The sequence below is a fragment of the Cotesia typhae genome, unplaced genomic scaffold, assembly GCF_013202065.1.
Source record: "Cotesia typhae breed Kobodo isofemale line unplaced genomic scaffold, CoteBio_Ctyphae scaffold_45, whole genome shotgun sequence".
NCBI classification, from domain to species: domain Eukaryota; kingdom Metazoa; phylum Arthropoda; class Insecta; order Hymenoptera; family Braconidae; genus Cotesia; species Cotesia typhae.
The window spans coordinates 1,754,279-1,781,175 of NW_027423777.1; the positions used below are offsets into that span (position 1 = coordinate 1,754,279).

General features: G+C 29.1%; 3 protein-coding genes across 8 annotated transcripts in view; 1 reads left to right on the forward strand and 2 right to left on the reverse strand.

Moving 5' to 3' along the window:
• The window catches only part of LOC141536901 (uncharacterized), a 22,404-nt gene extending 17,533 nt beyond the window's left edge, over positions 1-4,871 (forward strand). Inside the window, exon 10 of the mRNA XM_074257691.1 lies at positions 1,279-4,871. Coding sequence (XP_074113792.1) covers positions 1,279-1,717 — 439 coding nt within the window. The 3' untranslated portion in view covers positions 1,718-4,871. The remainder of the gene's footprint in view (positions 1-1,278) is intronic.
• Positions 3,833-10,473, reverse strand: LOC141536895 (uncharacterized). Its single transcript, XM_074257679.1, has one exon. The coding sequence runs from the start codon at positions 10,256-10,258 to the stop codon at positions 5,138-5,140; it is 5,121 nt and encodes a 1,706-aa protein (XP_074113780.1). The 5' UTR covers positions 10,259-10,473; the 3' UTR covers positions 3,833-5,137.
• Positions 10,474-10,608: 135 nt separating this feature from the next.
• Positions 10,609-25,233, reverse strand: LOC141536896 (phosphatidylcholine:ceramide cholinephosphotransferase 2). 6 transcript variants are annotated; one of them, XM_074257682.1, is made up of 7 exons: positions 24,285-24,594; positions 23,872-24,025; positions 15,865-16,241; positions 15,572-15,782; positions 13,958-14,232; positions 13,709-13,884; positions 10,609-12,764 (listed from the first exon to the last, which is right to left on the reverse strand). In XM_074257682.1, the coding sequence occupies exons 2-7, from the start codon at positions 23,922-23,924 to the stop codon at positions 12,609-12,611; spliced, it is 1,248 nt and encodes a 415-aa protein (XP_074113783.1). In that variant the 5' UTR covers positions 23,925-24,025; positions 24,285-24,594; the 3' UTR covers positions 10,609-12,608. The 6 variants fall into 6 exon arrangements, with proteins under 6 accessions (XP_074113783.1, XP_074113782.1, XP_074113786.1 ...); XM_074257681.1 differs by lacking the exons at positions 23,872-24,025; positions 24,285-24,594 and adding an exon at positions 24,950-25,233; XM_074257685.1 differs by lacking the exon at positions 23,872-24,025 and having other exon boundaries at positions 24,285-24,593.
• Between the last annotated feature and the right edge of the window lie 1,664 nt (positions 25,234-26,897).

Below are 26,897 nucleotides of genomic sequence, written 5' to 3' on the forward strand. Positions count from 1 at the left end.
ATTATTATTATTATTGTCATTATTATTATTATTATTATTATTACTATTTTTATTATTATGATTATTATTATTGTTATCTTTATTTGTCCTCGTTTAGTTGAAGATTTTATTTTTTCACTCAGTGTCGCCCTCAGCATGGCTAATCTGTTATATATGTATCACATTTTTTAAAATATTATATTTATATGTATGACAGATTTTATCGGTTTAATCAAACAGTTTGATAGATTTTATATTTATTATTATTTAATTTTCGCATGGCAATTATTATTACTATATAATATATACAATTTATGTGTATCAATATTTATTCGATCTGTGCTTTGGAAGTTCACTTTTAAATCGCTAGATGCTGATGCAGCTAATTTCCAATCCAGCTATTCGTCGAACTTTACACTTTTACTTTACTCACAATTTTTAAAAGCTGAACTTTCAAATCGTGTATTGCGTTAAATATTGTTTTCAAATTTAAAAACTAAAAAACCTACTTAAATATTTTGAATTTGTGCTTTGAAAGTTCACCTTTAAAATTTACTCAATTAATAATTTGAAATTTGTAGTTTTTCCCGCGAAAAAATTGAACTTTCAAATCACGTGTTGCATAAAATACGCAAAAGTTCCAAATAATTTTTTTAGGTTAAACAATGATTCGATAGATGGCGGCAAAAAAAAATTGAATTCAGCGCCGTCTATCGAGTCCTGTAACTATTTTTTGGAACTTTTGTAAAACTAGCCGGGTATTTAGTGGCTATTGTTAATGCCATTGTTTTTCGAGCGCGTTGACTTGAAAAAATTTTTAAAATATTTACTAAAATATAAAATAGTAAAATTAAATGCTCTGTAAATAAAAACTAAGAGATGAATAATGAGAGCCAATGGCAGAGCGGTAATGTCTCGACTGTAGAACTGAATAAAATTTGTGGGTTCATAACCTCAACATAAATCCAGTCCAGTCCATTCCTTAGCAACAAAATAAGTTTATTAATTTTTGAAATGGATTTTTGGTGTTTATTTTATTTTATTTAAATGTTACATGCTTGCAAAATATTTTTCAATAATTAATTTATAATTTAATTTAATTGATTTTATTGAGCATGGCATTGCGCAGCGAGTGGACACAATAATATTTTTAATTATCTTATCGTATATCAACGCATGATATTATTTTTAGATAGTTGTGAGGTGGTAAAAAATTAAAATAAATTTGTTTTTTAATTTAATTTTAATGTTAACAAAAACAAATCACTTTAAGATTCTAAAAATTTTATTTGCTTCCAGGCGTAAGAAGAAATGTATCAGATACATGGGTGAGGGAGGAGATGGTGACGTTGAAGGTGACGGCGACGGTGAAGATGATCACTCGGAAGACAACTTAGGGAGCGTCGGAGAAGCGGGGACTCCTGAAGATGACGAATCGCTGAGTAGTCCTGGTGGATTGTCCGCGTTATCCAGTTTGGCGAGTCCTTCGTTGGTGCTGCCATCACCGGCGAGCTTGGCAAGTCCGTGTCCGTGTCCGCTGACGCCTCCAGTGGCGCCCCAGTCGTCGATTTCGATGAATCAAAACCCAGTGCCGGTCCCGCACCGCAATCCAGTGGGAACTAACCCACATGATATAAACAATCCACTCAGCGTTAATCAATTAACTGGTCAGTGTATAAAGAGTGAAGTTAATCAGGCGCCCTCGGGTCCTTCTAATCCGGCGATCAGTGTTACGTAGCCCTGGATGGCCCCATGTGACAAGACTCTTCTACGATTCGGTGTCATCGGGGTTTATATTTTTAAATTTACTCGAAATGTAATGATAAAGATTAATATTGTTCTCTACTTGTCTCAGTACTGAGCTTTTCTTCTTTTAATTTCTCTCCTGAAGCTATGTTTAAAACAATCTTCTTTATTCGATTTCTTCGAATTGAAATTTTATTGTTTTCTAAAGATTAATTTTTAATCTTAAATTTTTTTTTTGTTTATTTAAAAACAATTAAATTCTAATTAAAAAAAAATTTTTTTTTTACGTTTTAAAATTTTTTTAAGTGCACAGCTTGATAGTGAAACAAGTAGATCACAAAATAATTATTATAAAAAAAAATTATAAATAATTTTACTATCCGGAATTTTTAAAAAGTCCGGAAAGAAAAATGAACGTACCAGTTAATTATATAAATATAGATATATAATTAATAAGTAAAATAATACAGGTTAAGTTAGATAATAAAAACTGTAAAAAAAAATACTCAGGACCAAGTGTCTAGCTGTATAATCCACCTCTCGACGCCTCGTGCAATTAATATTTAAAAAATGACAGTGACTGATTTTATTAAAGACAACTTGAGGTTGATTTTTACAGCTTGTAGTCCTTGTTATGTTGTGATGCCAATGACTGATTGAGGTCATGTTCCTGTGCCAGGTACTATATTCTATTGAATTTATAAATTGAATTTAAAATTATAATTATTAGAGATAATTATTATTAATAATAATAATAATATTATTATTAATATTGTAATTAATAATAATAATTTTTATTTAATATAACATAAGTTAAGAATTATTTTAAGTTAAGTAAGGTTAAGGAATACACGTGTCAAAATACCTTTTTCTGTATGTAATTTGTTATTTTTTTAAAAGTCTATACAGCGATTTTTAATTAGCTCGTAAGACAATTATTAATTTTTTATTTTATCACGTCGTTTATTTTTTTTTAAGTACCGAGTCCTTTGCCTACAAAAGAAAATGATGATGATATTGCGTAAAGAAGAAAACAATTGTAATAAGGCTTTTTATACTGACTATTTGATCTCCAGTTTTAAATAATTTTAAATTATAAATTCTAAGTGCATTTTGTTTGGATATTTGAATTAAATTTATAAATTTTATTTGTTCATTGTAATCGGAAGAAATTTCTATTATAGTTTTTAACCGTTGCTGAATTATGTTTGCAAAAAAATTATGATTTTGTGTAATAGATTTGCTAATTGTTATTTTTTTTAATTTTAGTTCATGAAAATTATGGTAATAAAAAAAAAAAAAGAATTGGATATTAAAATGTAAATGGTTTCATTTGTTGAATATTGGCGACTGGTTTTCGCGATTTGCTTCGTGCAATTATTATTAATTAATTTTTTATGAATTTTTTAGACTTTTATTGATTAACTTGTGTCAAAATAACCTAATTGTCTGGTTATCTGTCAAATTTTTACTACAGTAGTATATTTTAACCCTAAAAATTTTAATTTAGCCTGTGATTTTAAATCATAAAAAATTTATATTTTGTATTTTTGTTCCGTCATAACCTTTTTATCTGAAGTAAATGTCTAAACAATCGAATTAACCTCAAAATTAATGAGAAAAATTTCGGTTATTTTGACTTGAGTGGAAATAATTTAAAATATTCCCTCCATTTCCTCATAAAGTTTTTTTGTAATAATACTTGAAAAAAACAATCAATTTTTCCCAGCTAAATAACCTAAAAACAAACAAAAAAAAAATTGCATTAAAGCGCAATTAACCAAACAACCAAAAAGGCAATAGAATAAAACCGATTACATAAAAAGAAGAATATAAAACAGGCAATGTAAATAAAAATACGTTTAAGATGCATTTATTGATGATGGGGAAAGTGCAATGGGGAATTTTATTAAAACAATTGTATACGGTAAAATACAAAAAATAATCAGATGACTGATAACCTAAAAATGTGTCACAATAAACCGAAAATCTAATAATATAAACGTGCCATAACATCATGCCAATATTACTGATAATAATTAAACTAAACAATTAAATTTGTTTTTTAAAATACAAATATCTTTGTCTGTCAGACTTAGCATTTATCAAAAAAAAAAAAAAAAAAAAAAAAACCCCGAGGTGTGTATTTTATTTTTTTATAATTATAATTATAATCATTAATTGTAACGCCAATATTTTTAAATGTTTATACTTGACAATTGATGTAATAGAGGCCAAAATACTAGATAATAAATTGTTTTAAATTTATTTCTTCTAAAACCTTAAAATAAATTTATTGATAAAGATATTAATGCACACTCCGGTGAGCATCCGTATAAATTTTTTTATATAAAATAAAATAATTATTCAAAGTACTGACAGACGGGAAGAAATAATGATAAATAATAACAAAGAAGACTATTATGAAACAAACTAAATGTACTGATGTGTGTATGGATGCCCGCTAAAACTCTGTGATGCCAGTGACATTAGGCCGGAATTAAATTCCTCATAAATAATAAAACTTTAATTAATATAATACTAATTAATAACAATAATAATAATTAATATGAGTACTGAGACGATAATTAACCGCGGCCGTCACTTTAACAATGTAAACAATATAATAAGTGAGGTTAGAACGTAATCTATTGGTTGCGTTTTTATCCCGAATAAAATGGCCTAGTGTAGTTTCAAGCGGAGGAAAATGAAACTAAAAGTAAAATAAAAAATGATATATTGTAAAACACGAGCCGTGTTATAATTTAGTGCCTCGAAACCCGAGACGGACATGAATGATGATAGTGTCTGGCTCTGGTGTTTAGAGAGCGCTTTGTATTATATTGTAAAGTATATGATGTAATGAGACAGTTATACTGCGTTGTACAGTGTTTTTTAAGTATCTAGTTTATAGTGTGTAATTGAGAAATTAAGAAGACAACTGCTAAAAAAATAATAAATAAAATAATAAAAATAAAACTATTAAAAACACACATTGTATTTACAATTAAATAAGTGATCTGTATCAAAAACACTAAATGAAGATAAATTCATTCTCATATAGCCTGTAATCCTACTTATGTAGATGCTAAAAAAGTGATTTGTGTCATAAATCTATTAATAAAATTAGAAATTTCAGATTATTGTACATTTTTAAAACGATTACTTTATTATTTTTATTCATTCATTTATTTCTTCATTCAAAAAATCCATAGAATAGAATTTTGTTATAATTCTACAAGCCAAAAATATTTTTTCTGCTGTTAAAAAATTTATTTGGATTAAAACTAATAAAAAATACCATAATTTTATTAAAATATTTTTTTATTATCCAAAAAAAAAAAAAAAAATCCAGTACAAGAGATAATTACAATAATGACTTGCCGCCCAACAATTAAAATTATTGTTCCAATTACTTCGAAAAGAATGAAATGCTCTTTATATTCACAGCATTAATGGTATAGACACAAGGAACTCTATAATTACAATTACCAACAAAAATGCTCGCCAACCTCATTATACTCTCACACTTGGCTACACAAGCGCCACCTCCCCCGGCTTGGTCCTTCCTCCCGCCATTATCATTATCATCTACGTCATCAAGATAATAAGACCTGCCGAATTTGTCACACTCACTTGGATCGAACATGTAGAATTTACCATAGTGCTGCATAACCGCAACTGCTAAATTGCTGGTGTGAAGAATACCCGCGCAGTGGTTTCTGAAGAAAACTCCAAGTGCTTGAGCCAAGTCATGCACCACTAGAATTCCCGCCGTCTCGTTGCTGCTAACACTGATGCTCACTCTAAAATCTCCTATAACGAAGCTATCTAACAATTCTTTAGCCAAAAGATTTCTCTTCTCAGATTCGGCATTTCTGATCCTCGCAGAATCTCGGTGCAGAACATCACCATACTTGACAATCGCGTCGACAAGTTCTGGCGTCCAAGTGCTTGGAACATGAAGAACTGCCACTGCGTTTGCAACTGCAGCAATCGCAGTACTCTGGCGCCCTCTGTACTTTAAATCAAACTTATAACTGTTCATGTGAATGCTTCCTTTCAAGACACTGAGGTCTTTGTCTACAAAGAAAAATTCACTGGCAACTTTGACATCAACAGTCTGCTTTGTCCCTTCGTCTACAAACGCTTGAAATCCCACCGGACCGGGAAGAGTTTCAACAATCAATGTATTGACAATCACTCGAAAGATTTCAAAGCTTCTAAACTTGTCTTCTTCATCAATATTCTCCAGAATAACATCGTAGAGAGGTTCTAAGCACGCAAACCACATCACGCAAGCAAATCCTTCTTCGGAAAGCCCAAAAGTCTTCAAGCCTTGGTTGTTTCTGGCTCTAGGGTCCCAGAGAAAGTAGACGCCATGTTCCATCCAGATGGAAACCATGTAGCTGCCTACAACGAGGATTCCTGCACTGTTGTCTTCCCAAAACTGTTGGACCCCTTCTTGAAGCAACGGAGGCGCTGCTTGAGGAGGCAACTCTCGGGTTTTCTTCTTTCCTCTAGCAGACTTTGGCTTCTTGGTCTTCTTCCCTTTAACTTCAGGCTCAGGAGGCTTGACCGCCACCAATCCTGTAACTGCAACATCTACATCAGCCGTCAAAGCGTTGACACCAATGTGAAACACTCTGACAACGTCTCCAGGCTTCACTTTGTCCTTGGTGATCTTCAGTGATTCTCGATAGAGCTTGTTCCCAATCACCAAGATTTCATCAAGAGTCTTCTTGGTCCAGGTCAGCGAGTTCTTTACAACGGCCATTGCAAGCGCTACCACGCAATTGGAAGCGGTTTGGCGGTTCCGGAGCGACGGAGGAAAGATATCGGAAGATTGGTTGATTCCTGCTTGAAGAATAGCTCTCGCTGGAGGGAGTTCCCGGTACGCATTCAGAGCTGGAAGATTGGAAGGACGTACCACTGAACTAGGGTCATGTTTCCAAGGCGGAAACTTGTTCCAATCAACCACATCTATCGCGTGGATTTCGTAGTCTTCCTCTGCGTCAACAAGTCCAGAGAAGTAAACAGCCAACTGTTCGGTTGTCTTGAATCTTAAGACCTTCACTTGATCGCCAGAATCAGCTGGGAACTTTGAACTCGGTAGAACAGCGAAGAAATCTTTAGACTTCCAGATTCCGATGTTGACGTCTCCGAGTGTCAAAGCTCCGGAACTGAAGTTTTGGAAGAAGCTTTCCAAGCCTTCCTTCAAAGTCAACAAGGTGGAAGAAACTTTTCCAGACTCAACGCAGTCGCGTATCGTCAAATCTAGTCGTCGGTTGGACAAGAAGAATTCAGGAATCACTTGATTTACTCTAGGGTTGACAACAGTACCAAGACACTCTACTGTTTTGGTGTGAAGTTTATCAGCAGTCACTACCACTTCGTCGATGATTTCCTTGTTCCATTGCTTTGGCTCGTAGACTTTCGAAAATATCACTGCCATCGCAGCCAGAGCTGCCGTTTGGTTTCCGCGGTTTTCTTGAAGAAACTTTTCGTCGTTAAGCGACACACTCCCTAGAAGCTGCCAAACACCTTGAGAGACCTTGGGGAAGTTGTACCAAAGCTCCTCATCAGACGTGGTCGGCTTAGGACGTTCATTTTCGGCGACCCGTGTTTCATACTCGCTTTCTAGGTTCACAGAATCCAGAACAACATTCCCAGCTTGGTCAAATATCGGCTGAATGTTTGCCACCAGGGCTGCGATGTTCATGAACCAGAAGACCGTGGGATTTTCCTTAGTTTCTTGATCCAAACGTGGGTTGAACGTGAAGAAAACGTCACCCTCTTTCCAAATCGGCACCATAACCCCATCTTGCCGAAGAATCCCCGCAGAGTTCTTGGCTAAGAACCCCTGGAGCATGGTAACCAAGTTCTCCAAGGTCCCAGTAACGTTTTCTTCCGCTTCGACACTAATTCTATTGACACCAATATCAAACTCTTCAATTTCACTAGGCAGGAGGTAAACTCTATCCTCCTCTGGCAAGTTTTCAACGTTGTTTTCTGCAACCTTGACTCCTAACTTGACAATATCATCAACGACTTCTCTGGTCCATAAGAAAGGACTGTACAGCTTGGTCATTCCTAGTGTCACCAAAGCAACAGCAGCTTGGGATTTGTCATCCAGATCAACAGATCCGTACAAACAAGCACTGTCTTCATCAAGTTCCACGAAATCACCCAAAGAAGGCTTCGTAGGCTTCTGCTTGTCTGCTTCTATTTCTTCGGGAGTCATAGTCTCACTTATCTCCCCAACTTGGAATGAATGAATGAAAAACTCTCCAGAGCCTTCTGCATTTGCATGAATTCTCCGAGCTATTTCTTCAGGATCAACTGCACGAACAACACAAGCAGCTTCTTCTTCCTCAGAATTTTTTTCTCCAAGTGGTCCACGAGGATTTGCATCGAAACAATAGTAAGTAGTTTCCGTTCCAGCTTCCTTGCCCTTTGTCTTCGGAAGAACTTGATCGTGCTTCCATATTGCGACCACTAGATCCCCGAATTCTACAATACCGTACTGGTGCTCAGTGAAGAACTTGGTGATTCCTTCTGCCAAGGCAGAAAATTCAGAATTACCAACTACGACTGCTTCACCAATATCAAACTTGACTCTCCTCTGGTTGACATAGACTTTGCGTTTCAAGTTTCTTAAAGAAATTTCCTGTTCTTCCTCTTCTTCTTCTTCAGGTACACACCACTTGAAAAAAGCGTCACCATCTCTCACCACCTGATCAACAACAATCTTAGTCCAGTCCTGAGGCGCCATCTCTTGAGCAGTAACCAAAGCAACGACAGGGATCGCGATTCCTTGCATACCAGCGCTTTCAAAATCCTCGTCTTCATTAGAAATAGTTCCCTGAAGAACCCAAGTCTTTCCCGCTTCCCCAGGCTCAAACTCCCTCCATTTTCTCGTCCCAGGAACATCATCAACGACACTTACGCTGTTTATGATAAACCGGTCGTTTTTATTCTCTACTTTGTCGATAAAATTATCAGCTAACAAATCAACTGTAGGGAATCTTATAGCACAGCATTTTCCACTTTTTTTAACCTCCGTATCTTTCTTCTGCTTACGCTTAGGCTCTTCTCTGACCCGATCGCCATTTGCATCACACTGCCGAGGATCGAAGGAATAATAGCAGCCATTTTGCGTCCAAACCGCCATGGCCATTGAGGAACATTGTACAACGCCATCTGTGTTCACCAGGAAGAACTCCAGCAACGCTTGCTTCAAATTTAGGACATCAGGAACCTTGGACGCCAGAGTACCGGTGACAGTCATCAAATCTACGTCGACAAAATGGCTTCTTCCTTCGATTTGTATCTTCCGATCGTTGAAATCGATCGTACGCCTCGCAGAGTTAAGAATCTTAACCTCCAAGTACAAGGCGTCACCTAGCGATAGAATTTCGTCCAGTTTAGGACGTAGCCATGTTCTCACGGGAGTTATTTTCTTGATCGCTAAAGCAGAAATACAATTGGCGACATTTTGCGCACCTTTTCCTTTGTATACTTCCGCAGATTCATGCGTCCAGCCGTCCAGAATGGCTCGATCTTGCGATAACTCGCGAAATGTAGACGGAACATTAACCTCAATGTCATAGTAATCATAGCCCGTATCAAAGTTATTCTGATCAATCAACGGATCTTGGGCAAAAGTCGTCTCGATATTGTAATTCGATATCGTTATTGCCAACGGCTCTTTATTAACGACATCTTTCTTTTTTACCTTAAACCTATCCATCAATTTCTTCTCCCCTTTCGTATTACTCAAGCGGACATTTTTATTAACCGTTAATAGACCTCTATCTTCAGGCAATGAACGATTTATCAGATTAATCTTAACTACAGTTATTTTATCCACAGAGTAACGTGAGTAGTTGTGATTTAGATTCGTTAAAAACAATTCAACGAGGTCATTAATGTCCTTTGAAATGATTAAGCACGCTTCTTTTTGCCGGCCATTTTCGTCACAAGATGTCGGACTAAAGTACCAGAACTTCCCCTCCACAGTGTGCCGCCATATTGCGACCGCTGCGCCAAAACTCGTCAGAACTCCCGCTTCGTGATCTTGGAAGAACTTTTTTATCCCGTCACCAATCAAAGGACACCCGGCAGACTCGGTGAAGAAATTGCCGCACACTTTGTTTGGCTCGCAAAGAATATTGCACTTGTAGTCGTCAATAAAAAACTCCGGGTACACCATCTGTGTCGTCATCAAGGTATCTTTTACCTTGTTACGCCATTGGCTCAGGCGGAACAGTCTGTCGCCATTTTCCAGCACTTTGTTCACATGATCCACCGTCCAGTTTTTGGGGTTAACTAGGCGGCTAAAAACAATGGCGACAACACAACACGTGGTTCCTTGCTGTCCACGGCTTGCAAATTTAAATCGCTTGTCAAAAATTGAATAATTACCTCGCAATATTGCCATTTTTGAAGAAATAACCTGGAAATTATTCCACTTATGCGGATATTTCTTCTTTTTGAAATTTTGTTTTTCTTCTAAAATTTTAAACTCCATAGCACTTTAAATTTATCAGAAAAATTTTTATCGGGAAGAAATGAGGTTAGGTAACAAAAAAACATCGAAAAAAATTGTCATTAATAATTTACTTATTACAGCTTTGTAGATAAACCATAAAATAATATTTACATAAATAATAAGTTTAAGAAGATGATGAAAAATATTTATATAAAACAATTTTTTTTTGTTATGATATAATTAAATAATATTATTCTGTCATTTTAACTAAGCTCATTTTAACTAACTATTTTTAATTTATTTACAGTATTAACTAATTATAATTATGTATCTAATTATACTAGTCTAAACAGATCATTATAACAAGTTTAGCAAAAAATATCTACACGTAAAAATATAATTCGTATATTTTTATACATATATATGTTTATAGTATATATTTATATTTATTTATTTATTTATTAATTAATTATTATGTATATATTCATATTCACACACTAACAAGTGTGCGTATAAACAATATCATTGTTTTCAGGTTATGAACATCAATGAAGCCGTTAGCTTCAATAAAACATTTTTTAAAAATGTGTGATTATGATTAAAGCTGACAATTAGTTTTTTCACACATTTTTTTCTAAAAACAAAAACAATTACGTAATGTATAAATACATTAAAATTTAATATTGTTCAAACGTATCTTCATTTTAACATGATTTATAATTTTTAGTTTGAAATCAGCGTACATAACAGTCTCATTGATACAATTAATTCCACAGTAATTATTTATTATTTTGACTATTCTATTATTTACTATACAGTAAATTTATTATTATTAAAAAAAACAAATTGTGACAAGCAGTTTTCATTTCTTCATTTTGGCTAGAGTGGATTGTATTGCTGTTATGAAAAATATATATGCTAGTCTATTTCTTATATATATATATATATATATATATATATATATATATATATATATATATATATATATATATATATGTATGTATGTATATTTTTATTTAATACAGCATGTTTTTATATTTCCATAAGTAGATGTACACATAAATTGTGCTAATTACGGCAGATTATTTTTTTTTTTGTTAATTATAACCTTTTTTTCACAGTCTGCGTTTTTATTTGAACAATGCACAATTTTTTCTAACCTTCAAATTTTTTAGAACAAACTTTTTAACCTAAAATTCTTTGTCGATGGCTATTCCGATGGTTTTTTGACACCAAAATTTTTAAAAAATTATTTTAAATTAAATTTTTTTAATTTTTGAACAGTAATCATTGTTTGTTTGTCAGAAAACCTGCAGAATTTACATAACCTATTATCATAAAAAATTGTTTCAAAACATAGTCTTCAGCTTAATATTTCAACTTACTATAAATAATATCATTTATTTATTAAATATTATCAGAAATATGGATTGAAGGTTAAAAGATAGACTGCAGATCGTTTTTACTATTTTTTTTTTTTTTATAAATTCGACAAAAATATTAATAAGCATTAACAGTAACGGAAGATTAGAATTTTAATTTAATTTAAAACTTATTAATTAATGCCTTGTCATGTTTTGCATCAATTGTTGATCAATTAAAATTTATCAATTAATAAATATTAAATATTTCCAAGAGAACTCTCTATTTTAATTAAAAAAAAAAAAAAAAAAAAAAAAAATCTAATATTTAGTGCTAATTTAAAATCTGATTCTACTTTGAGCTCTCCAATTGTTTGTGTTATTGGTCCCACAAAAAATTCCACGATCTAAATAAAGATTTCTAATTAGGATAGGTTCAGTTCTTTAAACCCCGATCACCAATTATTATCATCGTCATTGAAAGAAGAATTTTAAATGACCGAGGAACATCTGTGTGGGTCTAGAGGAGTGTGGAACAAATTTTTTAATTTTACTTTAAGCAGACTTATCGAGAATTAAAACTGTACGATTATGTTATGTGTTAAGTGTAAATTTTATAAAACAAGTATAACTTTACACGATATATAAACGGAAAAAATTTATCAAACAATTAAAGTGATAGTAGAGTTCCTGGAAAATTACCATAATATAACGATAAACTTTATATATTTATGCTTTAAAATTATTATCATTCGTTTATTTATGTTTATAGTTTATAATTTTAACTATCATATTACAAAACCACAAGAACTCATACGAGATTTGTCCGTCGTTTTTTTTTTTTAACCGGCACTTTCCTACTTAACGTAAACCAAAATGATATTGGTAATTTTAATAATAATAATAATAATAATAATAATAATAATAATAATAATAATAATAATAATAATAATTATAATTATATACATTAAAAAATATTACCCCTTTTCTAAACGTAAGTAGCTTCGTAATTATTTAATTTACGAGTATTAACTATCACGGTTGGGATGCTTGGCAAGAAACCTTCTTGGCCAGGGCAAAGGCCAATCGTATTGTCTGGGTACTGTTCCACCAACATTCTTTTCGAAATATCTGAACAATCGGAACCACCATAACCGCGCCAAGAAATTATTTGGTCCGTATTGCTGGAATAAAAAATATTTTTTATTATTCAATTATGAAAAGAAGAAAACTTGATTAGAGAAAATCATTTTAAAAAATTGATTTTTTTTTTCTTTAGTAGAAAAAAAATTTTTCTTGATTTCAGTCAATTTTACTTAATTCAAGAATTTTTAAAATGAACCAAATTTTACTGAAAAAAAAATTATAATTTTTTAATATCACGGAAAGAACAAGATAACACTGAATATCATCTCAGATTATACTTAGTGAAATAAAATTTTAGATAGTAGCTAGTACTATCCAGATTACAATGAGTATAATCCAGATATCACCCAGTATAATCTGGATTATACTAGCTACTATCTAAAAAAAAATTTTTTACCTAAAATATCACTGAGCATAATCTGGGATGATAACCATTATTTTTATAAAAAAAATTGAAATTTTTGATATTGTTTGTTTTTACATGTACACGAAAAGAACAAGATTACACTGGATATCATCCTAGATTATACTGAGTGAAAAATTTTTTTAGATAGTAGCTAGTATAATCCAGATTACTATGAGTATAATCCAGATTATAATGAGTATAATCCAGATTATAATGAGTATAATCCAGATATCACGCAGTATAATCTAGATTATAATTAGTATAATCCAGATATCACGTAGTATAATCTAGATTTTTCTAGCTACTATCTGAAATTGTTTTCACCACAGATATCACTGAGTATAATCTGGGATGATATCCAGTGTCATCTTGTTCTTTTCCTGTAGAGTATAGAATAAAAATTATTAAATCGCTCTATGGATAGAAAAATTTTATTTATACAAATTTTTAGGATTAATATCATAAATTTGCTATGAAATGAAATAATTAAAAAGAAATATTTATTAATAAGAAATTTAAAAAACAAAAACTTGGTGACTATAAAATTTAACAATTACCAAATAAATAAATAAATACCTTTAATTGAGCGTTATTAGCTAATGTGTGATAAATATACCACAAACGTGTTGTAACCCAATATGCAATAATAACGTCAACGGTGTAATGACAGTGGGCAACTAAAACCATAGCAACACCAACGAATGCCGTAATTCCAGCAATCCAGTGTAATGGTTGAAATTTTTTTGGTGAGTCTAAAAATGAGAATTATTGAATTAAAAAATGAGAATTAATTTAAAATTAATAAAAATAATTGTAAGAACTTACATTCTTGAATAATCAGGTAACAAAGTACAAGAACAACGGTGTGACCGCTGAAAATAAAGTCACCGCAATAAGTATGTTTGCCATTTATCGACAATCCAAACCCAGATATCAGCTGTAATACACGTTTCGTGATAATAAGCGGCGTTGTGTGATTCAACTTGGGACTGCAGTAATATGTTTTGCTGGACATTGGCAGGACTGTCACATAAAATGTTATACTTCTCATCATATACAGCATACCCATCAGTATAAATATTCGTCTGACAACAATAAATCTGTAAAAAGTGTTCTTATTATATTAAATTGAATTAACTGAAATCGATAGTTTTTAAATAGGCTACACAAGCATTTACTTAGCGCTTGTGCTTATAAGTTTTCTATGACATCCATCATAGTAGGTAAACAATGAAAACATCTACAAATTTTTAACTAGGTCGTACATCAATTTAAAATGAATCTTTGAATATATCAGTCAATTCAAATATTACTTTTACAATTGATCAGATAAAAATTATCACAACTGTAATCAAAAATATTCATTTCATTGCGTGAAATGTTGACGTTATCAAACAATTTAAAATATTTTTTTTTTCTCTTGTACTGACATTGAAAGTATTTGCATAAAGGTATCAAAGTAACCTGATAATTATATTTAATTGTGAAAAGGCAACCTTCAATTAAAAAGTTAACAATAATAAATTAAATTGTTTAAGTTTTAAAATGAATTGAGTAAGAAAAAATATTTTTAATGTAATTTAGTTGTTTAGACCATTCTTAATTTTTTTGACTGTATTTTGATTGTATTTTGATTATACATTGATAAAAAAATTAATTTGATAAAAGAGAAAAAATCTTAAACTAAAAAATTGTTCTTCCCTCAATTAAATTTTACTATATTTAAAAATTTTTTTGCTTAATTACACGGAAATAATAAGATGACACTGGATATATTTCCAGATTATACTCAGTGATATCTGTAGTGAAAAAAAATTTCAGATAGTAGCTAGTATAATCCAGATTATACTGCGTGATATCTAGATTTTACTAGCTACTATCTTGATTATACTGATTGTAATCTGGATTACATTCATTATAATCTGGATTATATTCATTATAATCTGGATTATACTAATTGTAATCTGGATTATACTAATTGTAATCTGGATTATACTCATTGTAATCTGGATTATACTAGTTACTATCTAAAAAATTTTTTACTCAGTATAATCTGGGATGATAACCAGTGTCATCTTGTTATTTCTGTGTAAATGATCCTTCGGACATTTTTTTTTTTTCATTAATTAATCTAAAACCAGAAAAATATTTTCAAAAATTTGTATTCATAATTTTAAAAATTTTCTAAAGATATTTTTTTTTTTTTAATTTTTTTATAATTATATTTTTACTAAGAAAAATTTTAAAAATTTTCAGATGTCTGCTAATTTAATTTTCATTCAAATAAATATGGTAAAATTCTTTAAAATGATTTTCTGGGTTCAAGATTTTTTTCTCTTGAGTAAACTTAATTTTTTTATCAATGTAAGCTCTTGTATTATTAATGAGGATAAATATAAACTTCTACTTAAAATGTAAAAAAAAAAAAAAAAAAATTACCTATGCTTATGGAATATTACTAATAACACAGCAGAATTAGATACAATAACAATTAAAACTTCCGAAACATCAAGTGCCCAATTTTGCACTTCAATATTATCTAATACAATATCCGGTAATGGACCATACACATTACGATCTGGTACGCGTTCGTGTAACATTGCAAGTGATGTTGTTGTTAGTATAAAATTAAAAACCATAAATAAAAATGCTGAAACAAAAGAAGAAAACAATTAATTATCGAAAATAAATCATTATTATCTTTTAAATGATAAATAAAAATGAAAACTCACCAAGAACGGTTTTCCATTTTTCTTTGGGAAATCGCGGCTCTTCTCTCAACGGCGGAGGAATATCAATCTTGACAATTCCGCTGCCATTTTGTAAGCCACCGGTACGCGTACTAATATTATCTATTTTATCATTATCATCTTCGTAATAATCACCACTGGAACCGACGGCGCCCCACCGGTCTTTACTCTTAGCAGGCGCTCCTGGCAAAAGCGGTTGTCGCTGATAAACATCACTGGACTGTGCCATTCCACTGGTACTTCCATCAACTGCAACTTCAACGTCCCTGTCGTGATTCTGCTCACCGTTGCTGCTTAATGGTCGATCAAAACTACCGTAATCACTGTGTAGACTCGTTGCTTTATGGTCCAATACCATCCTGGAACATTATTTTATAATTATTGTTATTTTTTTTATGTTTACGACTGTATTATTATTTTTAATTATCAGTTTTATTTGAGTTATATGTAAACACCGCTACCTTGAAAATGATATCTTTCATTTTAATTAGTTTAGTTTTTTCATACGTTTTTTTTAATTTTTTAAGTTTAAAAACGTTTTATATTACCAGTAAATTGAACTAATTGTAATTCGTCTTTTTTCAAGACAAAATGGCGGTCAATTTTAAAATGACCGCGTGTAATTTAAAATTTTTCAGCCTCTCCAGAGAAATAATTGAAAATTTAAAACAAAATTTCCATAAAACGATGCTTTAAAGAAAAAATAGCCACAAAATTAATAGAAACTGAGTTACTTCTTTTTCCCCGATAAAATGGCGGTCACATCTAAAATGGCTGCCTGAAGTTTTGAAGAAGTAAAGAATTTTTATCTCTCAAAATAAATAATTGCAATAAAATTTTCATAAAAAATAGCTTCTAAGTTCATAAGAATTGAGTAATTATTTATTGTAAGTCAAAACGGCGGTCAATTTTAAAATGGCGGCGCGCAATTTCAAATATTTTATAAATTTTAACTTAAAAAAATAATTAGTTACAATTAAACTATAAAATACTTTTTTACAGGAAAAATAACTGCTAAGTTTATAAAAATTGAGTAACTTTTCTTCTTAAGACAAAATGGCGGTCAATTTTAATTTTGAAATGGTGACCATTTTGAAAAACAGCCGCGCGCAATTTAAAACTTTTTAAAACAAGTAATTGCGAACAAACAATATAATTTCCATAAAAAATACTTTGTGCAGTAAAAATAGACTATAATTATCCTAGTTAACGGGAAAAGTGAACCGGAAGCGATTATCGATTAAGATTCGTTCTAATTTTAAAATAACTATAAAATCTCAACACACTGTAGATTGTCGCACAAAAATAATTCAAATTGTAATAAATAATAAGTAACAGTACATTTTACGAAATATGAATGAAGACTTATTTAAAAGTAGGCAGGAAGACGTTTTGCGGTAAATTAAAGTAGCTGTTTTCTATATTTAAGAGAGTTATTTACCAAGTATGTGGACATGCACATTGTTGTGGGCAACACATGCTACTTATTTCAATGCACTCATTATTTTTTTTGTTATAGCTTATTCTGCAGGCGAATTTGTGCACTGGAGTTAAATATACTCTTGTCTTCATGGTTATTTTTTTACAAACTTCTTGTTTAAACTAACAAACTCCAATTCGAGGTAAAATTTATTTTTTTACATAAATGGATACAACAACCTGTTTTTATCAACATAACTTAAATTATACGAACTTATCAGCTCGGACATTGAATACAACAAAAATGAGTCAACACCGGTGAGATAACGACCGCTTAAAAATTTATATTTTCACGATATAGTATCAATATAGATACGAGGATAAATTTAATTTAAGTTAATTTATATTTGTGTAGATTTTAGATTGTTGATGCAATGTTTTGTTGAGTACAGGTGAATTATGTAACAATTATCACGGCGTAACGACTTATAGAGTCATGGATGTTGTAACGTCTATTTAAAAGTTTTAAATACAATAACTAAGTAATTCATGTCTGTTAACTTATAAACGAATAATATTTAATTTTACTAGTGACAATTGATACCCATTACTCATAAATTCATAACTCATAATTTATAATAAAAATAATATATAGGCATATGGCGAGAGGCGTGTATTTGTGCTAATGTAACTGTTATTTATGAGACAATATATACATACATATGCGAGTATTGAGAATTTGCCAGAAGAAAAAAGAAAAAATACATAATATATGAATTATTTTAACGCAGATGGTTAATACAAATACTTGCTCTAGGACAAATTAATAATTATCAAGGATTTATTGAAATTATAATTATTCTATTATTAGTCAAGTTTTTTAAATTTCAAGAACGCAATTGTTTCTTTACAATTTAATAATTCATTTTACTGTTACAAATTTTTTAAATTTTTTAAAGAATTTTAAAGTTTTTTTTTTTTATTTTAAGTTTCCCGCTAATTTAAGAATTTTAAATTTACCGCTAAAAAAATTGAAAATTTTCAAAAATCGCGAAGTTAATGTTTTGATCGCGGTTGGTGTCATTTGAAAGGGCTTGACCAAACTTAGATTTTGAATACAATTTGGACCGATTCCGACCGGTAGATTTTGAGGAATCTTAAAAAAACTACAAAAAAAAATTTTTTCAAATCAAGTTTTTTTTTAATAACTTTTAAACGGCTCGATCGATCAATTCCAAAAACTAATCAGCTTTTAACATCGAAAAACCACGTCGATCGCCACCAAGCCGGTCAAAATCGGTTGATTCGTTCGTGAATTATCGTTGACGAAAGAAATCGAATAAAAGCGTTTTTTTCGAATTTCACCGAAATTTCCGATCTTATTAATTTGTGTTTAAAAATGTATCATAGAATTTGAAAAACTGCGTCGGATGCCGCCAACCGCGTGAAAATCGGTTCATAGATTCAAAAGTTATTGTGGTTTGAAAATTCAAAAAATAGTGTTTTATTAAACTTGTATCAGACTTTTGAGCTCGGAGAACTCAAAACTACATGAAAATTATATTTTTGAGCTCGGAGAGTTCAAAAACAGAATAAGCGCAATTTTGAGGGCTTAATTACGAAAGTAGCGGGAAGTTGCAGGGATGGTTTTCAATATCAACCGTTGTCCTAATTTTTTAATTCTATTTTCGCGAATTTTTTTGACAGGAATTTGGGGATCGGATTTTTTTTATTTTATTAAGGGTACATTAAAGATTATTACCCTAAATTTCTACTAAAAAATATTTAATTATTACAAAGTTATCAACAATCTCGTAAAGCAATAGAAAAAATTTTCCCCTCCATAATCGGTTCGAGAACTCAAGAACGGATTATCTGAAAATCAAAACCTAAATTGCTTTTTAATCAGTAAGAATCTAGTTATTGTCGCACGTACGTAATTTAAAAAGTTTTTATTTTAAAGATTTTTTTTAGCCGGGTTAAAACAAAAAAAAAAACAGTAAAAATAGTGAGAAAATTTTCAGTCACCATTTTTTTAAAAATGAAAATTTATAAAATTCCGTACGTGCGACGATAACTACATCCTTACTGATTAAAAAGGAATTTGGATTTTTATTTTCAGAAGATCCGTTTTCGAGTTATCGAACCGACCATGGAGGGGAAGATTTTTTCTAGTGCTCCACGAGATTGTTTATAACTTTGTAATAATTAAATATTTTTCAATAAAAATTTAGGGTCATAATCTTTAATATACCCTTGATGAAATAAAAAAAATTTGATCCCTAAATTCTTTTATTTTCCCTGTCAAAAAAATTCCCGAAAATCACCTCTTTTTTTCTATCTTGTACCAAAAATTTAAGGATTGTTTTTTTGATGATATTCTATTTATATTTGAGAGTAAAAATTAACAAATTTACTAAGATCAGGATTTTTTTTTAATTAAATTTAAAGTCTACAAAATTTACACTTTTGCAATTTTTCTCGTAATTTTTGTAATTAAATTTATTTAAAAAAAAAACACAATTTTTTCTTCCGATTTAGAAAAAATAGAACAATTTAAAAAAGTGAATTTTTGAAAAATTAATTTTAAAATAAACTTAATTCACTTTTGAAATTTCAGACTTTTGCTATTATTTTGTCAAATTTTGAACAATTATATTATTTTTCTTTTTATAATTTAGAAAAACTAAATTTTGGTGTAAGCTGCTTCTACTTCAGATTTTTTTTTGCTTAAATTTTATCAAAAAAAAAAAAATTATTTATAATTTGGATAAAACTGAAATTAGCAGACTGACAATTTTTTTTCTTTAATTAAATAGATTAAAAAAAATATTTTTAAAAATTGCATCAATTTTTTGCTCATTTCTACAAGTGGACTTTTTTCAAAATTTTCTTTGTAAATAATAAAATTTGTCTATTAAAAAATAACCTGAAATTTGCAAAAATTTCTCTTTCTTCATCATTCTACCTTTTACAAACTTGATGATTAATACACAATTCTAAACTAGTCCTAAAACAAATCTAACTTTACGAATTAAAAAAGATAAACCTAAACTTAACAACACAAAATCAATTTTAATAATTATATCAACAAATAAAAAAAAAAAGATAAGTAATAAAATGTAAAATCTAAAAATAAAAAATGCCGTACTTAAAATTTCAAAGTAACTCTGACTCATAGCTACTTGTAGCCTAAAGTGTCTAAATTAAATGAAAACGTAATTTTAATATATTCCGGGTGTGTCTTGCATCAGTATCATCGTCATTTTTATGACTATTATCATGACAATTGCCACTACAATTATTCATTGAAGGAACAATTAGATATAAATAAAAAAAAAAAAAAAAACAATAAACTGCAACCTAGATAATAGTACCAACAAACCGTGAAATCGATCTACTTACGGATCAGCCGAGATAGTCTGCACACGTTGCATGTTTACCAGAATAAATAAACCAGATATTGTCACAATAACAATCGAGAATCCTCACTATCTACATCAATTTATTTATAAATATCTTTTATTAATATTTAATAAATAAATTAATCTTCACAATTACTCTATCATATAAAACAATCCGATTCCTATTTCTTCCCATTCAACATTCCTTCCGACTTGTCTCTTTATTACTTATCTACCTCATATTGAATATTAAATTATATTCTTCATTATTTAGAAAAAAAAACGGATTATTTTGATAATAAATTAGAATTGAAAATAATGCCAAGATCAAGTGAAAGGACAAGTTAACTGCAAGGTCTTTATCACAGTTCACAGTAACCAAAATATCCACAATTCACAAAACACATCGTACGCATAAATATTTACTTCTTCCGTCATAGTCAGTTACTGAAGATATATTTATGTTTTTATTTTTATTTTTATTTATATCTTCATTAATTAGAAGAATACTGAGTGTAATAAGTAATAATGTACAAAGTCTTCTGAAGCTAAAACTCGACTGAAGATTATAAGACTCGACTTGCACTTAATAAATTGTATTGAGGCTTAAGTTATATATCAAGTTATGCTAGATGTAATGTCGAAGCCGATGATGCGAATAAACTGCGATGGATAAGGATATTATAAAGTATTAAGTATAAAACATACACATACACTAGCACAAACACATACAATAACTGTACAGTTAAGACTTTTTAATCCCGTGCCGGTAATAAATAGATCGCGGTATGTGATGAAGAAATGAAGAATAACTTTGATTGTGCTAAACTAAAATACTGGAATCCTCAGATACTGAATTAAATACTAAATACTGTTGACTATCACGGTCGTATCGCACAATGTAACATGTAACTACACACACATGGTGATTTATGGTATGTGTGATTGTAATAAGTAACAATAAACAACTGGAAGACTATATATTATAATTATTGTTTGTGTAAATGTGTACTGCTTGGCTGAAACTCTCAGAGACTACTCACTACTTAAGTCTATAACTCCATATGAGTCTACGTACGTAGACGGACTGGTCGAGTGTTCAGTTCTCTTATCATCAATACATTTACGATTACATTCCGATTTCTTACGCGCTCACTACTGTACATGCTTTTATTCATATATGTATATATGTATTTATGTTCTACCTTGCGACACGTTGGATTTATAGGTACATGTAAGGAGAGTGAAGCTAATTTGGTTTTCATTATCGTTTGATCGGTGTTTTAGATATCGTGAGATTTTGTGGTATTATTTGATTTTTACTTTTATTTTTTTTAATTTAAATTATGAATTTTTTAACATTAATTATTTAAAATATTTTTTCGATTAGAAAAACATAAAAACTATCTTAATTATATTCTTCTCTAATTTAAAAATATATCCTTGAATTTTTTTTTTTTTTTATTAAAAAATTATTCTAGTCATCTTTTACAATTTATAATTAATTTTAAAGATACATTAAGTATTATTTATAAATTAATCATAAAATATTATTCCTATAATTTAAGAAAATTTTTAAAATTAAAAAAAAATTAATCTATGTTTTAGAATAATAAAAAAATTAAAAAATACTGATTTATGACCCTGTATATATTTGAAAATACTTAATAATTATTAACAGACTGTGAAATAATTTTTACACTAGCTGATTTAATTATGGAGGCCGTACAATTTCATTTAAAAGTGAATGTAAGCTAATTGACAGTTGATATAATTAATTTAAAAATACGTCTGCGGTATATCATTATTTATTTACTATTTTTTTTTTTTTAGATTAAATTTATAGCAAAAAAAAAACGTTTTATTTACATTTATTCCCAGCTGAAAGCGTAACTTGATAAATTTTGTATCTTGCAAAGCTTTATCGAAAAAAAACGATGGAACTTAATTCTAGTATTATCTACGGATTACAGAATTCAATAAAATTCCACTTTTAAAATATTCTATGATTTTTTAAATAAAAATCTATTTTACCAAAAATTAAAAACGAAAAATCAATAATTAATTAATTTACCTAGAGCATTAAAAAATAATTAGTTTTCTCCATAAAATGATAAAATAAAAACTAAAACTAATTATAGATATCGCTTATTGCTTAAAACAGATTTTTATCGTAATACGATATAATTAAAATTAATAATCTAATAATTCTCTAATTACCAGACACGGAATTTTTTTCTTTCACCAAGGTCTCAAAAACCTTTTGTTATTTTAAATTACATCAATAAAGAAACTTTACCTTGAAAATTTCTTCTCTACTCTCCATAAATAAATCTTTAAAAAATCTAACTTGATTTTAAAATCTCATACTATTATACTAGTAAGTACATAAGTACATACAGCCCGATGCACTCATGTAATTGATATTTATACTTTACTAGTATATCCTCAGTACTCTATATATATGCCTATTTATGTATTTAAATACATATACATGTCACATGTGTCAGTACTAGTTGAACGAATAGAAGCAATATACGAGTGACGACGTAAATTGGAGCAATACGATCAGACATTTTCATGTATTAGCTCTTCATATATCACGTGTTATGTACTCAACGATCGATATACACTAATTTAGTTATTCATTTTGTTATTACAATCCACATTGTCATCAGTCATCACACAAACATGCGTACTCATATATATATATATATATATTTAAAAATATTTTTTTATTTAATATAATATAATATGGGAATTGTGAGTGATGATTCATTTTTATTTTATCGGGTAATTATTTTCCTTGTGCGTCATTTTTTAAGACTAACGCTCATTAATTGTAACAAGTCATAAATGATTAAATTTTTAGATTAAATTCTCTGAAACTTATAAGAAATTTATTAGAAAATTAAATTTTATATAAAAAATTTTATAAAACTAAAATCGGACATTTTTTTTTTTGACAAATAAAAATCGATTTGTAGAAGTTGAAAAAATGATGCAATTTCTTTGTCTCAATTTATTTGTTAAAAAAAATTTGTCAAACTGCCAAATTTTAGTTTTATAAAATTTTCTTAACTCAACTGTTGAATAAAAAAAAATAACAAGTTATAAGTAGATAAATAAATAAATATATCAATACCTTCCCTAGACATCCCCATACCTTGTAATTACAGAAGGCAATTCAACCTTGACAGGTAATCTTAATTTATGCATATTATTTATAATTTATAACAAATAATTGACAATTATAAATAAAAATCAACAAATATAAATAATTATGCACAGAACACAAAACTCACTGTGCTGTGCAATAACTGAAAAAAAAAAAAAATAGAAAAAAATAAATATTATTAATTAATCAACACGTTTTTAGTGCGTGCGCAACAATCATGTGATTTTAATAAAAAAATATGATGAAGCACTTTGATATTTAAAAAAAAAAAAAGTAAAATGCAAATAAAGTAAAATTCAATAATAATGAATAAAAATAGTTACTAAAAATATTAATTTTAATTGTAATTGAATATGAATAATTAATAAATTATTAATTATACGTTTTTTACACAAACTAACCAAACAAATAAAATAAAAATGACGATGAATAAAAACACTTTGTTAGCTGGATCGCAATTCGGAAGCTGATCTATAACGCAAACTCACTAAAGTTAATCACTGACATTTTTTTTATTAATAACCGTTAATCACGGTACATAATCACTCTACATACATATAATATAATGTAATGCAGTGTAGTTTTTATATTTTAATTATTTTATCGTTTTTATTAAAAAGTTTCATTTAATAAAATGGCACTGAGTTTTGTTGCGAAAGCTAACACCGAATTATTATTAACTTTTGTCTATATATTAATAATATACATTGTACATTGCAAACAACTATTTTTCTAGTTATCGAAGTCCGTTTCACTCACACATTGGCGTCTAGTGAGTTATTGTTTATTTTTACATTGCTGCCAATCATTTTAAGTGACTGCGATTGCGCGGTTATTTTTTTAAATTCCCTAGATTTTACGCGGGAAATTTGAATTTAAAAAAATAAAAAAATTTTAAACAATATGAATATTTTTAAAATATTTTTTATAATTACAAAAAGATAATTACGATAAATTACCAATTATTGAAAAAATAATTTTTAAATTTCGCGGGAAAATTTTAAAAATTTTAAAAAGCAAAAAAAATATTTCTTAAACTTAGAAAAAAATTAAAGAGTATATTTACCTCAGTAATGCTTTTCTCCAGCAATAATCAGTCTCAATTACCAGTAATTGCAATTTCATTATATACGTAGATGTTGCACCGGACATGGAAGAGTCCACAATTAATTACAGTAATTAATGATAATCAATAAATTAATACTTATTAATTAGAATAAATCGATTAATATATGTAATTAATTTTCTACAGTAATTAATGGATTTATATGATTAAAATTACACACTAAAAAATACCCTTATAAAAGGGCCCATACAAACACAATAAAAAAATAATCTGAAATCTGAGGTATTTTTGTTTAATTTAATTAATTGTTAACAATGATATTAATCGTGAAATAATTATAAATATGTTTAACGTTGATAAAAGGCAGTGGTTGAACCGCTTACGCGGATTCACTACTGACGAAAAATTCAGGGCCGATAGTCGACATACCTTGCGAATAAGGGTCAGTAAGAGCGCAAGCGCTTGCTGATAGATCGAATTTTTATCCCAGCTTTACTCACCGATTTCTCACATTCACGATAACAATTCCATTGTATTATTATATGTTTTGCGTAGTATGTAGGTAAGAAAATATATATATTGACTTGTGACGTCATTAGACTTTTCATTCACGAATGTTCCACGCCCACGCGACACGATAGTTATATATTTTTATACTGCGCTAATATATCATTAGATTGACTTCTTTTTTATTAATGATTTTCCCATCGTGATTTATTAATATTATTGGATATTTTAATCGGGAGATTTCAGAAGTTTATTGACTTCAAATCATTATTATTTTAAATTTCCGCAATCCTGCAATAAAAACCTAATTCATCGATTAGGAATATTATCAAAAAAATAAATATGTATGTAAAATTTTTACTATTTAGATTGAGAGATCACAATTATGTCAATTTTTGGCAAGCTTACCTAGAAAAAAAGTTTATTTGAATCAAGTAAATAATTTTGAAGAAATTCTTGATTTGAGTAGAAAAATTCTTAAGCTAAGAAAATTTTTCTTTGTTTAAGTAAATTTAAATTGATTTCAAAATTTCAAAATTATTTTCTTGGTTCAAGAATTTTTCTCTTGATTCAAGTTAATTTTTTTTTCTATATATAGTTATTTTTTTCCACTGCTCAAAAAACTATTGCCGCATGCAAATTTTCAGGATACTGAACTTAGCCGTCAGCTGTTATAATTTAAAAAATTTTTTTAACAAATAAATTACAATAAAAAAATGCTTCTAAAAATTTATAAACTTTTTTCTCACGGGGAATAGTCTCCCAGGAATGTGTAAAATTAATTAATTAAGACCGTATCATATTTCTATGTCTCCGATAAGTTAGAAGACGTGAAAAATTCCAAGCTTGGACCTAAAAACTCATAAGTTTAAAATTGATTTCTAGAGAAAAAATTGCGAAAGAAAATTTATTAGAGAGTTTACGTACTTTGAAATTTCTGTAGATTTTGAACTAATCTTGATTAAGAATTTTGATTTTAAACGAATTAGTTGACGAATATACACTTTGCATAGATTGAATCATTTCAAATTAAAATTCATAATCAGAAAAGAAACTTTAAATTTGGTAGATTTTTTTTCTTATTTATTAGAGATCCGCTAAGAACGGAATTCCCGAAAATTGACTTCATACACAGAAAGAAAGAAAGTCTTGAGTCAAACGTAAGTTTTCTTAAATCAAGAAAATCTTAAGGAAGATTGAAAATTTCTTGAATGAAGTTAAAGTTTACTGAAAATTTATGACACTGAAGTTGACAGACATTAAAAAATTATTTTAAATTCAATGACAATTAAATTATCATAAAAAAATATTAATCAAAAAATTCCACATTTGAAAATTAATAAAAATTACAAGTGAAAATTTATGACTTTAAAGTTAGCTGTCATCTGACCAATTTTTAATTTTATTTAACAATTAAATTTATTGTAAAAAATTATTTAAA